General features: G+C 57.3%; 1 protein-coding gene and 1 pseudogene across 12 annotated transcripts in view; both read right to left on the reverse strand.

Annotated features, from left to right (window-relative positions):
• Window positions 1–489: 489 nt before the first annotated feature.
• Window positions 490–15,077, reverse strand: part of DIP2A (DIP2 acetate--CoA ligase A) — a 91,760-nt gene continuing 77,172 nt past the window's right edge. For 8 of the 12 annotated variants that reach the window (XM_030760895.2, XM_089910076.1, XM_022597069.3 and 5 more), the window contains 12 exons: window positions 13,157–13,278; window positions 12,939–13,050; window positions 11,635–11,744; window positions 11,001–11,131; window positions 10,271–10,520; window positions 9,882–10,052; window positions 7,941–8,002; window positions 7,321–7,378; window positions 5,062–5,136; window positions 3,616–3,790; window positions 2,967–3,090; window positions 490–2,411 (listed from right to left, as the gene is read on the reverse strand). In XM_030760895.2, the coding sequence (XP_030616755.1) occupies window positions 2,159–2,411; window positions 2,967–3,090; window positions 3,616–3,790; window positions 5,062–5,136; window positions 7,321–7,378; window positions 7,941–8,002; window positions 9,882–10,052; window positions 10,271–10,520; window positions 11,001–11,131; window positions 11,635–11,744; window positions 12,939–13,050; window positions 13,157–13,278 (1,643 nt within the window). In that variant the 3' untranslated portion in view covers window positions 490–2,158. Of the gene's footprint in view, window positions 2,412–2,966; window positions 3,091–3,615; window positions 3,791–5,061; window positions 5,137–7,320; window positions 7,379–7,940; window positions 8,003–9,881; window positions 10,053–10,270; window positions 10,521–11,000; window positions 11,132–11,634; window positions 11,745–12,938; window positions 13,051–13,156; window positions 13,279–15,077 lie in introns of those variants that run through there. The other 4 variants (XM_022597063.3, XM_022597066.3, XM_022597070.3 and 1 more) reach the window with 3 other exon arrangements.
• On the reverse strand, window positions 5,892–7,266 carry LOC149749248 (uncharacterized; annotated as a pseudogene).

Below are 15,077 nucleotides of genomic sequence, written 5' to 3' on the forward strand. Positions count from 1 at the left end.
ACTCTACCTGTAGGAACTGAGCCCAAGGCAGGTTTTGCGTCTGAACACACACCCGCGAGGACGTTCACGGCAGCACGGCTGAAACGACGCTGGCACCGAGCAAGTGAATACAAGCTGCATGCAGTCGAGCCCCCCTCCCATATGACACAGTCATTAAAACATTTAGAAGAATATATGTAACAGATTAAAAGTCTAATTTATTAACTACAAAAGCTGATTATAAAATTATAATGATCGATCCTAATTTTGTAAAAGCGTTTTAAAGGAAAAAATAAATCCTTGAAAGGATTTACATCAAATACTAATGCTGTCATCACCGAGAGGTAGGATTATGGGAGATTTAAATTTTCTTCTTTATACTTTAATGTGCTTTGTAGATTTTATGCTGTAGCATAAATGCTTTTATATCCAGGAAAGAAGAATGCATAATAAAATACATCGTATTTGGGGTAATTTTAAAAACCTTTTCACACATTTCAAAATGCAGAATTACAAACAGTCAATAACTTTATTAACATAATGATATAAAAATTTTAGTGTGATATACAGAATTCCCAGAGAGTAATTTTAAAACATTTTAATGCTTCTTAAAATCTTAATTTACAAGACATCTTGTCTTACTGCCACCGACCTTTCAATACAAAAATTTTATAATATTTGTTTGCTATAAAACTACAACATACAAGGCTGGGTAGTTCTTCCCCTGCTGGCCATTCTGTTATAAGGAATGCCCATTAGTCAACTCCTAGGACCTCTGTATGTCAAACAATAAGTTACACAGATTATGTACACAATTACAAGAGGACTATTCAAACTCCAGTATGTTGTTACACACCACACTGCGGGCCAATGCTGCAGGCCGACAGCTACCGAGCGCAAGCCACTTGGAGCCGAATACGAGCCACACGTGAGAGCTGGCCCAGCGAGCTGGGCCTTTTTGGTGGAGAACGTAAAGTGGTAGAGAATTAGTAACAACTTTGTTAGGCACTGATCCAGGCGAATTCCAGAAAAGCCTGGTTGTTCTAGGAAGCATGCATGATTCATAAACTTTCCCACCCTCAGTCCCCGACAACTGGTAACATACTCTTCATTAGTGATACAAAAATACTCTGTCTTAGATTCGAGCTTCACTTCCAATTCTTAGAAGTAACTAAAGGATATCACGTTTTCTTCTTTGATTTAGACTTACTATAATATACCACTCAGTCTGGTCAAGTTAGAATAAAATAACTGAACATGATTTGGCCAAATCTTACAGGCACACAACTCAAAACGCAACAGCAAGGGGCAAGGCTCTCCTGGGCTGGGCCCCTCGGCTGCACTGCCGGTGCTCAGCAGACATCACCGAGGACGGAAACCTCACCCCACCGGGGCTTCCACATCTGTTGACGTGGAATAAAAATAATAATTCAGTACACTTCCGTGCAGTGAGAAGACCTTCTACTGTGGTTATGAAAACAAGCACTTCAGTTGAAGAGCAAGAAATCAGAAACTTAGAAAGTGGTTTAAAACTCAATGCTGGTTTATCTTTCCGAAACAGAGCACCTCACCTGACGGCCCCAGATGGCCCCTGTCGAGCGTTAGTGACCACACAGGCAGACAGCCGTGCACACCTGTTTCAAGAGAGGAAGCATGTGCGTCCAGTGCCTGGTCTGGGGCGCAAAGGTGGGCAGGGCGGCCAGGCCAGGCTCACTCCTGTCCACCAGCCTTTCTGGGCTCCACGCTTTCCTGTGAATCAGCGTCGAAACAGCTGTACTTGGGCCTCAGGTCCCTCCCAGCATGCATTCTGTATATGAACTCGTCATTTGAAGTGAGAAAAACCATTTGAATTTTTAAAATTGAGAACTGTATTTTCAGCCTAAAAACGTGCAGACTCACACCTGCAGCTCCCGCAGCGCCCACACCAGGCCTCTTTCCCAGTCACCCCATCTGTTAAAATACTGACATTCATGCTTCTGTAAATGTCCTTGATAATAAAAAGATTTCTTTGAATCACTCAGGAAGTGGTTTTTAAAAATGAGATGGACCTGTAAGAGCGTAGGAGGCGGGGCACCGTGCTCCCAGGGCCTGGGGTCCGCAGATGCTGCCGTGTTCTCACACATCCTAGCACCTCCGACACGCCCCGAGGCCCCTCTCAGGGCCGGGGTGTGAGCTGTGCTCACATGTTGTAGGCGACGTAGATGGGGTCCAGCTGGTCGGCCAGGAAGCCGTCACGCAGGTGCATGCGCTGCTTCTCCCCGCGGGAGTTGATGGGGATGACACCTGGGTCCACGATGACCACCACGCCCACCACCAGGTGATGCTCCTCCAGCACCACATTCGTCACCAGGGCCACCAGGTCCAGTGCATCCTGTTCCAGTCCATCCAGCTCCACCACCACCACCAGCAGGTTGGTCCAGGTGAACACGGCACTGCAGGGAGAAGGCGGGCGGTGTCACACGGGGTCAGGCACAGGCTCTGGGGGCTGGGAAAGGGCATCAGAAAGAGACCAGTGGAAAAAACCAAAGTAGGTTCACTGACGTCACCCTCCTGCTCAAGGTCAGTTACAATTCAAAGGCCAAGTTAAGTGTGTTTTACAGGAATATCTATTCTAATTAAAGTTCTCACTAAGAATCAAGAATATGTGATGTCGAAAGCTGTACCTTTCCCAAGGCAAGCTCCCTAGAAAGGGAAGAAATCCTGAGTCTTAACCATTTAAATTAGGAAGTTCATGTTAAAAGCAGAAGCGTTTCAGGATAACCATGGAGCTCTCACGTTCTGCCTGTGCATTTGCGGACAGACTCTTCGCTTAAGACTGATGAGGAAGAGGAAAAACCAAGCAAACCCAAACAAGGGGTCTCTAGCCCATGATCCCAAGAGCGTGTCTGGGGTCTGCTCCTGGAGAGGCAGGTGGCTGCCTCACCGGCATGGCCGAAGTGCCTGCCCTGACCCCGGAGAGCTGGGTGACAGGCGCCCCAGGCCCTCACCACTCGGCGATGCTCCTGTGTGCCCGGATCACTGACGTCTCGATGTCGACGGGGTGATAGCGCATGCCCCTCAGCTCCAGCGTCTCGTCCAGAGACCCCACCACGTACAGCGCATCGTGTCGCTCTGTGGACAGCACAGTTCGCCCACCTCAGCACGGCACGCGGTGCCAATGGCTGGCGACTCAAACCTTGCCTGACAACAGCCTCCTGCCACGCTCGGCCCCCTGAGATTCAGAGAAGTTACGCCCATGTCTGAATATGTATTTAACAATAACTTTTGCTATCTCTGGAAACGAAGCAGCAGCTACAGGGGCTCCCAAAAGTTCTGATGGCATCTGGCCAGCGTGCTGTGGCCAAGGGACTTTGAAAGCTTGGGGGGCCGTGTGGGGAGGGCCCAACAGATGGCTAGTGAGACGCGCCCACGGCTAAGCCTGGGGGGCCCACAGCCTCTGCCAGCAACCCCACATCCTCCACAGAGGCTGGGGTCCAAGACCAGTGAAGGAAAAAGAGTAATTTTCAGAGAAAACCGTGTCAGGGCACCTAGAGACACGAGCTCCTAGCGAGGGGCGAGGTGAGTCAGCGGGGGCCCCCAAGATGCCACCCGCATGGGGCTCAGGTGCCGGTGTGGGGCTGCACAGGGACCCCTCACCTCCACTGGCGTCGGTGAGCTCTGTCCTTCGGAGGAATCCCAGGAAGCCAGTCCTTGCCCAAACGGTCTGGGTGTCTCCGAAACTCAGCCGGGCACTGAAGTGGTCGGCGTGGAGCCCCTCCTCCCCGTAGACCGTGTAGTACCCAGTGGCGCTGTGCGGGCTACTCACCCAGACCTGGGGGCCCAGGGGACGAGGGGGTCAGTCGCCACGGTGCCCGGCACAGTCTGTGCCGATTCACGGCAGCAACACCACAGCACACGGGGGTGGGGACGGGGCACTCGAACTAAGTTACAACAACAGGCACGGAAAGCAGGCAAGTGACTGTCCTCCTTCAAACGAACCGTTCCCCTCCTTGGAACCCGGAGACACGCCTGTGGGACAGCGATGTACCGGGAGCAACCTGCACGTGCACACGCACACAGGGCCAGCGAGAGTCGGGGCGCAGACCCGCCCGCACGTGGGCTAACGGTGCCCAGAGCGTCACGGGCCCCCAGGGCACCCTTCTAAAGCCAGGGCCCTCCAGGACCCACAGGCGGCTCCCGACTGACTACCAGGCTCTAGGTATCCCCCAAAAGCAGGGTCCGAAAGAGGAGACAGTGTGGCCACATGGGTCCCGGCCTGGGGCAGACCTGCCAGGACTGTCTTGGGACCCACTCCTGCCCTAACAGGCCTGGGCCCAGCTGGCCAGGAAGGGGGTAGGGTTGGGGCGAGGCCCCAGGCAGAGCACACCCAGCCCTGGGACTGGGACACCTTTCCTGGCCGATGCGGCATGAGCCCCAGGCCCACCCATGCCCTTGTCCCAGCTGGTCAGGGGCCAGGCAGTGTGTGTGGACATCCGTGGGTGCTGCCCTCAGCAGTGCAGGATGCTGGCCCCCAGGCCCGGAACTGGGAGCTGAGACCATTCCCACCGAAACAGACCAGCCTGGGCACCCAGGCTCCACCTGCCATCCTGGCCACCAGGTACTGGGTCCCACCTGTCCCGTTACTCTAGACCAGGTGCTGTACGCAGGCATAACAAGGACCCCAGCACAACCTGTGTCCTGGGGCAGTGAGGAACCCCCTGCCCCGTGTCCCCAGGATGGAGAAGACCATCCCTCTTAGCTATGGGGTCTGCCCCGTGCTGTCCCTCACTGGGGGCTGCAGGAACTTCTCTTCAAGGGACAGCTGTTTCCTCCATGGCTGCTGGCTCCTGCGAGGCTCCTTAAGCCACCCAGTGCCTGCAACTCAAGGTTTCCCTCTGCTAGTGGGGTAACAGGGTGGGGGGCTTCATCCCAAGGGCAGGACCCTGAAATCCTACCCAGGGGCTGGGTCCAGGAGCACAAGCACTGTGGGGACAGGTTCCCCAAAGCACGTGCGACCCCAAAGGTTCAGAACTCCCAAATCCGGGGCAGAACGGGGAGGAGGGTGAAGAGCAGGTCCGGGGCACTGGGGCCCCGCAGCCTCACCTCGCCCAGGTGCGAGTCTCCAAGGGGCCCTCTGGTCTCGCTGTGGGCAATGATGACCTTCACTCCAGGGAGGATCTGCAAGGAGAACCGTGCTCCGGGTCAGAGGCAGCACGGCCCTCCTGACTCAAGTGCGTCAAAACAACGTCCTTCGAAGCTGATCCAAAGGATGTGACACGTACACGGGGGTGATCAGGTTCAGAAGCCAACCTAAATCTGACTTTGAATTTTAACAGGAGAGATTTTAATAGAGAAAAATAAATTCTGAATCTTAGCAAAATCATCCAGTTCCTGAGAATGGACCCTATTTTGGACGGCAAGAGGGGTCGAGGGGGCCCTTCCCTGAGGCCCCTTGTGAGAGCTCACGAGTGCCGGGGGTCCAAATGCCTCGGCTGCGTCCCCCCCTCACCCCGGCCCCCCTGAGCCCCCGGCTCTGGATGGAAACCTGGCCCCCAAGAGGCCTTCCTGCCCCCAGACTCAGAGGGGAGCAGCTGCTGAGCACGGGTTCTGGGCCCTCCAGGGGAGTGTGCCCCGGGTCCAGGACCCCCGCTGGGCCTGCGGGGCCTCACTGGGCTCCAGTCAGACCACCTGGCTGCTCCTGGACACCTGTTCTGTGTCCTCAGTTCCCCAGGTATAAAACGGGAGATGACAGTGGAGACCTGCAGGCAGTGGAGGAAGGGACGAGGGGTCACAGGAGGTCGCCGTGGCCGGCGCCAGACCCTCCTCTCCTCGTGCTGCCCCTACAGCCCTGGTGGGGTCGTTCTGTTTCCCCAGATGCTGCTGACCCTCTGACCCCGCCCCGTGTGGCCCACCCACCCACCCAAACCCTGAAGCCAGAGGTCTTTCCAGGACCCAGGTCTGTCAGCGCCAATTTATCATAACAGAGAAATATGGGGGGAAAGTCCATCGAAAACGGATGCAGAGCCATGTGTGATAGGAAACAAAAAGGCACCAGAAAGAATTAAGAATTGCGTTTGCAGAAAGGACAACACGGACTGCACACAGGGCGTTTCTGTGCACGTGGGAAGGACAGGAAGGGAGCCCTGGCCTGTGTCCACACTCCCCTCCTCCAGGGTCTGTGCCTTCCTTCCCAGGCCCCACGCCCACCTGCCCACGAGAGCGCCCTTCTCTCCTCCTCCCCTCCCCCCAGTGCAGTTCCCGCACGCAGGCCTCCCCGTGGCCCCAGGACCTTTACGCCAGCTGAGCCTTCTCCCCAGGTCTCTGCTCCTCCTCTGGGGCGGCCCCTGCTGGTGCACAGCCCCCACCTGCTCCTCCCTCACATTCACCGCGGGCTCGTCCTGCGCTGCTGCCCACGGGCACCTCCCCGTCTCCCTGGGGACAGCTGTGGCGTGCACTCGGGCAAGTGCGAGCAGAGCAGGGGCTGTGCCGAGCCCTCCTCTGGTTGTGCAGCTGCAGAGGGAGGCCCGAGGCCGGGGCCGGGGCGCAGGCCTTCCCCCCACCATCACATTGTCTGACAGTTCCTGGGGGCCTTCTTCCTTCCTCTGAACCTCCCCTGCTTCTGAGAACGCCTGTTCTCCTGGCTCTATGTCTGCTGACCCCTCACGGTGGCTCAAAGTTTTTCCCTGGGTGCCCTCAGGTGGTCTCACAGCCCTACCACCTGAGCCCACTCTGGGCCCCTGAGATTGCACCAGGCCTGGACTGCTTTAATGGTAAACTGCCACTGTGGTGGGGACCACTTCCTGGCTGTCACCTGGGCCACGGGCTGAGTTCTTCCAGGCCCCAGCGCGCTGCTCCAGGGCCGCCATGAAGGCAACAGGCGCCCCGTGGCCTCAAGACCCAGCAGTGTAGTTCCTTCTAGATCTCTGCACCTGAGGTCCTCCCTTTTGGGAACTGGAGCTCAGATGTAGACGTAAAGACTTAGCAAGTGTGTGTGTGTGTGTGTGTGGTGTGTGTGTGTGTATGTGTGTGGTGTGTGGTGTGTGTGTGTGTGGGGTGTGTATGTATGTGTGTGTATGTGTGTGGTGTGTGGTATGTGTGTGTGGTGTGTGGTGTGTGTGTGTGGTGTGTGTGTGGGGTGTGTGTGTGTGTATGTATGTGTATGTGTGTGTGGTGTGTGTGTGGTGTGTATGTATGTGTGTGTGTGGTGTGTGGTGTGTGGTGTGTGTGTGTGGTGTGTGTGTGTGTTTGCAGCGAGGAGAGGCCTCTACGTCAGCCCAGCCCAGCCCAACCACAGGGGTCTGTGCTCATGGCGAGCACCTCCCAGGGACGATGCAAGCGTGGAGGCCCAGTCCCCTGCACTACCTTTCCAGACTCTGTCAATGGCAGACTGTGCGGAGAACCCCGTTCCACCAAACGTACCCTAAAAATTAACAAGGGAAAAATTTCAGAATAAAACTTACTACACAGACAACAATCTCTAAAAAGGCAATTCACAAGGTAGTCAGAAACTGATTATCACTGCGACAGCCAGTCCGTTGACAACATTTAGCCTTTTGATCAGGACCTTGCTGTGACCTTGGAGCAGTGACTTCGGGTGCGTGGCGCACCAAGCACTGATCAGGGCAGAAGCTGGCTCTATGTCCTCGGGGGGCCCCTGGCCAGCTGGCCTCGCCCCCCGGGAAGCTCCACCATGGTTTACCTCAAGCTGCATTTGAGGATCCAGAACTGGGATCCGGCTCCAAAGCTGGGAGGGACCCCGACCCGCAGGTACACACCATGGCCCCCGGGACATGCCTGCTGACGTGATGCCTCTGTCCTGCCCAACGATGGGCTTACTTGTTTTCTACCCCATAAAAAGCCACGTGTCAAATGCTCGGTCACTCTTGGAAGGTCATTCCCTTCCTGGTCGTGGGAATGACTGATCAAGGGAGGACAGGGATGCAGGGGAGGCCCAGGCTGCCCGGGGGCCTGGGTGCTGTTACCTGTCATGGCGCAGTGCCCTCATGTCCACGTAGACGGTCGTGGGGTCCGGGCCGGCCGTGCCCTGCAAGGGGAGCAGCAGAGGTACGTCCACTCGGGCCTCACACCGTGGTTTCCAGGGGCATCGCCTCCACACGGGTGCAGCTGGGGGACAGCTCCTCCGGCCCTGGGGGTGGGGTGGGGCCGGGAGGGCAGCTGCTCTGCTCCCAGCAAGAGTCTGCCTTCCTGCAAACATCTACAAGGCTTGGTACCATCGAGGGAAACCTCCAGTAACACTGAAGGAAGATGTCAAGTCAAACAGTTTCACATTTCAGTCCTGATAGCTCTATTCCCGCTGGTCTCTAAGAAAACACTGCTATGGGTTTTGAGGCATTTTCACTGAGCCATGCTCGCTCCGACCTAATTCTCCTGAGGACTGAGCACAGCGAAGCCCCACCAGGGATTTGCCAGAATGACGTCCTCACTCTCTCTCCTCTCATCTGACAGCTGACGTTGGCCCTGGTTACAGGACAGCACGTTCCTTTTCATTAGATAAGGAACATCAAGTTACACGGACACTCCGCCCCAGCATCATTCTCTGAAGATCCCAAAGCGACCTATGTCTGCCCTGGAATGAAAATGGAAATTTTTTCATTGAGACTAAACACAGCCTTTCCTCCAGAGGCAATTGATTAAAATGAAGGTTAAATGCTTCTGAAAATACTTTTTGTCTTAAATTCAGTTACAAAGGAGCTTTTGTAACATGTCAAATAACGTCCACTGTGAGCAGAAGAAACACGTATTTGTCTGGAGTTCACGAGAGGCCACGTGAACGCATGGGAAGCACAGACGCACCTCGAGGGCGAGGTCAAAGTTGTACCTGCTCAGCCAGCTTTCCCAGCCAGTTGGGCGGACAAAGGAGGCCAGCAGAGGGAGACAGGGAGGAGAAGCCACAGGAAACACAGAGAGCACAGGCACGTGAGAAACACAGTTGAGAGAGAGCAAAGTGCGTCACTGCATCTCAAAGTGCAAACCAAGAATGTCCCAGCAAGACTTCTGCTGCCCACGTGCTGATAAGCAACACAGATGCCATCGCGTTTCCAGGAAGGAGGGGCCGGGCTGCCAGACGTTGAGCAGGCAGAAGGGCTGCGCTGACAGCCACCGACCCTGCGCCAGCAGCCGAGGTGCAGTCGCACTGTCTACAACAGGAGGACCTCACGAAGGACCACCCCGCTCCTCCTGCCACTCAGCAAGGGTCCGAGCGAGATGGTCAGCCGTCTCCATTGTGGAGAGGCTGTCGCAGGAACACCAGGACAACAGGATGCCGCCTCCGCAGTCGAGACCCTCCCTGTGTCTGGCAGGCACCGGCCAGTACGGGCTTGGGCATGAGGAACTGTGGTTCCCCTGAGGCCTTTCCTCCCAACAACTCCTGAACGTGGGTGCGTGAGGCATGCAACGTGGTTTAGAAAGAAGTGGGACTGAGGTACCAGTAGGAGTCTGGAGAACAGGCAGAGTCCCCTGCATTCAGCAGCAGTAAACAGCGCTGCACTGGAGTGAGCTGTTCTGAAACTTCGTTTCCTTTTAATAAGTAAAATATCTTAATGTTCCAAAAAGGAATTCTGGGCAATATAAATTATCACACTCGTTAATGTTTCCACTTAAAATTGCTAGATGTCTTAAAAAACAATTAGGTTATTCTTGCTTTAGAATATTAATTGCATACCATATCCAACTTAGAAATTCTTCCAGATAATAGTCACTGGTCAAAAACATTTTGATTTTTCCAAATAAGTCTTTGTTCATCAAGAACAGAATCTCTTTTAAAGTAAAATGCTCAGCTCTCAAAGCTAACGTGCTATTTGGAAAACGCAACATCAAAGGCTGGGAGGACCAGAAAGTACCCACGGCCGACGGAGAAGCACAGCGTGTGCACGTGGCGCCCAGCGGGAAACCCTGCCGCCTACCTGGAGGCAGATGGCCACGTTGACCCTGCAGCCAAACGTGGTGCTCACAGCGCGTGCAGGCAGACCCAGGTCCCTGAACAGCTTGGAGAAGGACTGTGTGAGCGCGATCCTGGGCCGCTCCTCGGCCACCACCATGCAGGTGCGCACGCACGACAGGTTCACGCCCTTCATCTGTGGGAGGAGTGGGCGCACACCGCCGGGTCTGAGCGTAAAGGCCAAGCTGCTCGAGCCTCGCCTCCTTGGTTCTGTCTCCCCCGCTCCGCCCTCTCGGCTCCAGCCCCTGAGGCCTCGGGGACCCGGGGTCGGGCCCACCCTGCCCTGCGCCCGCCCCCCTCTCCTCCCAGGAGGTGCACCATGGGTGTGTGTCGGGGTGTTGGGGGGGAGCTCACAGCAGGGGGCGGGGCGCCCCGGGAGGGTTTTCGGCTGCTGGGAGAGGTCCGGGGCTCTCTCCAGGCCCGGACGGCACGCACCCTGAGCACCGCTGTCTGCGCGCCCAGGCCCCGGGCGCACATCTCCATCACCGAGTAGGAGCAGAAGGTGACACGGGCCTTGTACTGGCTGACAGCCCACAGCCACAGGGACACGTTGGTCTCCAGCTCGGGCGGGGGCACCAGCACCGACTGGTGTCCCGAGTAGACACTGCGACAGCAACAGGGGCGGGGTCAGCACTTGTGCAGGCGCCTCTCCCCTCAAGGACACTGCCCTTCCCGGCAGAGCCCACCCTTTCTGCTCTGGCCGAGTGGGGCTTTCAGTAGAAAACTTGGGGGCGCAGGTCCCGCCACCAGCACTCAAGGATCCAGGGTCGCTGTCAGGGATGGGCCAGCCGGCAAGGACGGGGTTCTGCTTACAAAGATGGGTTCCTACTTCCCTGTTCTGGATGGAATTAGTAGTAACGGAGAGTGTGCACTTAATAAAAAGGCATTTTTACTCTTTTACTCAATTTCAGACCCGAACTCCAACCCACCAAACACCCACACAAACCAACCCACTCACACATGTATCCTCTGCTTGGTGGGCGTCAAAAATGCACCTTAGAAAGGGGGCGTCTGAAGAAGAAATTCAGCTGGGGGTGGGGTAAGGAGTGGGGGGATTCTACCCGCACACCCACCCTCCACTCACCTGCACAGACACCACAGGGCAAAGCCGAGGCCACAGTAGGGGTCGAGGCAGATGGCGATCTGCCTGGAGGGGTACAGCTCACACTGCAGCTTGATGGAGCGGCACAGGGCGCTGGTGGCTGCGTGCGACATCTTAAGGAGTGAAAGGAAAGCTCTGCTCAGTGATGTGAGGGAAGAGGGAGGGCTGACGGTAGTGCCTGCTGCCCACAGCAGCCGGACACCTTCACTTCCTGAAAGGGTGGCTGGCCCCAATCCCACATACACCAATCAGTACCCAGGTATGGCACACTAGGAATCTTCTAGGCGAAAGTTCAGGGTAATAGAGAACTTTAGTGGAGCGTTTGGTGCCTGCTAATGTGACAGACTCATCCAAGTCACCTGGTCCTCGAGGCCAGATAGTCATGAATCAGAAAGTTTAGACATTACCATAAAACACTAAAATACGCGTCACTCTCAGGCTAACCTAATCCTGGGGTATATTGGTATTTAACACAAACTTTAAGGAGCAAAACTGCTGCTTTAAGCTCTGGGAGGAGGAAGGGCCTGCACAGACCTGCAGCCAACACCCTTCTGCCCTTTGCCCGCCCACTGTGTCAGGGGCCGGAGTGGAGGGGAGCTCCAGCCAGAGGACCCACCTTCACACCCGCCAGGATCCCCGTGGTCGACACGCTGAAGTCCAAGTATGCGAGCACGTCTGGGGACGGGGGCCTGAAGATGCTGGCCACCTTCTTCTTGGGTATGTCATCTGTCGGTCAGGAGACATGGGTGGCGTGGATGCTAGCTCAGGTTCTCGTGGGGAGAGAGGAGACAGGACGCACCTGGGGAGCTGGGGAGCTCAGAGCAGAAGTCAGGCTGCGGGAGAGCAGGCCGCGTGTGCACGCAGGGAAGGTCACGTGGAACGGACCCTCGCGACCATGCCGAGCATGTGGGGATGGGGACAGGGGACGAGGTGGACACAGAGGGCTGGAGATGGGCCGAGAGAGCCCCACAGGAAAGCTCAGAGGAGCGGGGACTTGGCCAGGGTCCCAGAGCCTGTGATGGAGCCAGGATTACCGACATCTCTGTGCACAGTGAGTGCTAAGGATGGGCCCCCAGGGCTCTGGGTGCTTCACCGCGTTCCTTCAGGACCATGAGATGGGCACAGCACTGACCACGCACAGTTGGGCGCAGGCGAGGCAAGGGCAGGGAGCGGGTGAGGTGAGGGGACTCCCCGGAGCCCATCTGCTCCGGGGCCCACCCCTGGGCGCCCTGCCAGCCGCCCTGGACCAGCTCCCCGTGCCTGTTGCTGGTATCAGGCAGGTGGCCACTGACAACACGGTCCCTGACTTCCTCTCGTGGGCAGTGCCCTGGTGGGCAAGGACAGGCACCTATACCCACCAGGTGCGATGGGGAAGGAGGGACCCCTCTCTGCTTGCCGGCTGGCACCCATGTGGCCGTGCGCCTCGAGTTATCGATGGAGCCTGCAGGGTGCTGCTGGTTTGGGGTGTCTTGATGGTTGACCCAACAGGCCAAGGCAGAGGGGGCCCACAAGCATTTCCTGGGGCGCGGGAGCACACACCCATGATGGGGACCCAGGACGGGTGTGTGTGTGCTGTGGGCACCGTCTATGTCCCCGCAACTGCCAACCGCTGCGTGGGCATGAAAGGCAGCAAGGGGAGCTTGTCCACAGGCGCCGGGCCTTGGAAGGACCTCTGCTCCCCACCAGCCGCCCTCCGTTCTGCGCGCCCGGCTCTAGGCTCGAGCTGGTGGACATAGGCTGTCAGGCACCCAGCCGGCGAGCCTCCTGTTAGTAGCCTCTCACCATTTACTGAAGCTGCTAAGCTGCTCTTAGCCAACCTTTATGTTTACGTGGCGACAACGCAATCCCTACAACAAAGGAAGGAAAGGGGGCTGATCCTGGCGGGGCCAGCGAGCACACCAACGCAGCGAGGACGCGCACCTGTATCTAGAATGGTCGGCCAGGTCCTGACGTCCACGGCGGCCAGTGCTTCTTTGGACTTGAGCAGCCGCGTGATGGCCTGTGTCGTGAGTACGCACGCAGACTTGCTGACCTGCAGGGCACAGGGGTTGAAGGCACAAGTGAGACTCGGCGCCTGGGAGTGAACTGCACACGGGCCCACGGTCAGGTCCGCCCTGCCGGCCGTGGTGCCTGCCTACCTCCACAATCATCTTGACGGTGGGAAGTGTGGTGGCGAGGTTCTGGGGGTGCGGGGGCCGCACAGTGACGGGCACGCAGCCGCAGTACAGGCAGCCATAGAAGGCGGCAATGAGGTCCACCCCTGGGGAGACACATGGTCAGAGGGCGTCAGCGGGTCAAAGGCTGCTCTCCACGTCCAGGGCCATGGATCCACGAGAAAGACCGGGGCCTCACCTGCTGTGCTTGAATAAAACCACCCTCCTCCACACTAACGGTGTGCACCGAACAGCGCTGTTACGGAGGGACAGAGAGCTACCCCGCTGCAGGTCACCCCCCGCCCAGACACGGGGAGGCCAGGAGGTGGGGGGGGCGCAATCACGGCCCAGAGGAGGCCATGGAGGGCGGGTGGGCGAGCTGCCCACCCCGGAAGCCCTGCACCTCTCGCGTGCATCTGCGCCCTGACATGGGGGGCCTGGCCGCTTCTCCAGGGAGGCCCACACCCCTGGGGATGGGCCAGGATGTCCCTGCCCCGCTCTCAACCCCGCGCCACAACGGGGGACCACTGGCTGCTCCTTCAACTCTTTCATGTGTTTCAAGTTCGGGGGGAACTGTACCACACTTAAAATCCATCTTCCCCTCTTGAACTCAGTCCGACTTGAGGACACCTGAGTCCCACACCCTGGAGACTCCTCCAGATGTTGTCCTCAAATCACACAAGGCACTGCCTGACAACATCTGGCTACCAGACACCAGTCTCAGGCTGTTTTGATTCCAGGGTCAAAATAAATACACAACGTTTAACCCAGCTCACGGGTTTCACCAGATTACAAGTTCACGATGCTCCATCAGGGCCAGGGGTACTCAGCACGGTCATCTTTACGGGCCTGAGCCCACCCACCAGGGACCACCCATCTGCGCTGTGCGTGCGGGCAGCTCAGGAGACAGAGCCAGCAGGCAGCTCAACACGCGTGTGAGCATCCTCACACCCAGCAGGGCCACTCTGCCCCACGCGCCACAGAGGTGTCACCAAACTGAACACAAGAAAGCACCCTCAGCAACTCACTTCCACGCGCTCATGCAGCTCCTGCCGTCCCTGCGTGTGCACCTCCTCTTGTCCTGGCATCACCAGGCGCACATGCGGGGCAGCCCTGTCCCTGCCCGCACCCCACCTGCAGCTCCCAGAGAGTCACCCCAGGGCCACACACCCCTGTAAGGAGAAAGTCCTGGCCCCTCGCAGTAAATCAGGAAATGCACAACACGTGCGCACGCGCAACACACACACACACACACACGTGCACACACACACACACACACGCACGCACACACACCGGTGTCCATCTGCAAAACTTCAAGCAGGGTGGGATCTGCCCTCCAGCTATTCATTATACTCTCCACCTGCTGGTAAGGTTGTAAATTCAGGACTTCAACAAGCATTTTCCTTTATTCACTAAAAATTTTTTATAAACAGTGTCAAACATGCCCCAAAGAGAGACAGGCGTCGGGCCTCCTTCCGTCTTTTCTCCTATTCTCCTGTTACTTCAGCATCCCTCACCCCCAACATGTCCTCACGCTGCACGCCTGCAGCTGCAGCCCGGAGCCCCTGCATGGCCGTGGTCCTCCCAGGCTCTCCGCCGGTTGTGGACGGTGATGGCCGGGGCTCCCGAGCGGCTGTGTCCCTGGCCTCATCTCGGCCGGGGAGATGTCTGCCTCACACTGAGGCCAGGGAGACGAGAAGAGTGGGAGCTGCAAACAGTCCTGGAGAGAAATGACCGCACGTTCCCGGGACCGGGAAGAGCAGCGTAACTGTAACGCCAGTGGGAGCCCGAGGTGTCCGAGCCGCCACGCGTCCACGTCCAGAAACAGGCCGGGCTGCCAGCTCGCCCTGGCTGCCGGGCAGGGAGCCCTCCACGGCAGCGCCCTGGGAAGAGGACCCTAGATCCC

The sequence above is a fragment of the Delphinapterus leucas genome, chromosome 4 (assembly GCF_059928025.1).
Source record: "Delphinapterus leucas isolate spDelLeu-1000000601 "Yukka" chromosome 4, BTC_Dleu_Yukka2, whole genome shotgun sequence".
NCBI classification, from domain to species: Eukaryota; Metazoa; Chordata; class Mammalia; order Artiodactyla; family Monodontidae; genus Delphinapterus; species Delphinapterus leucas.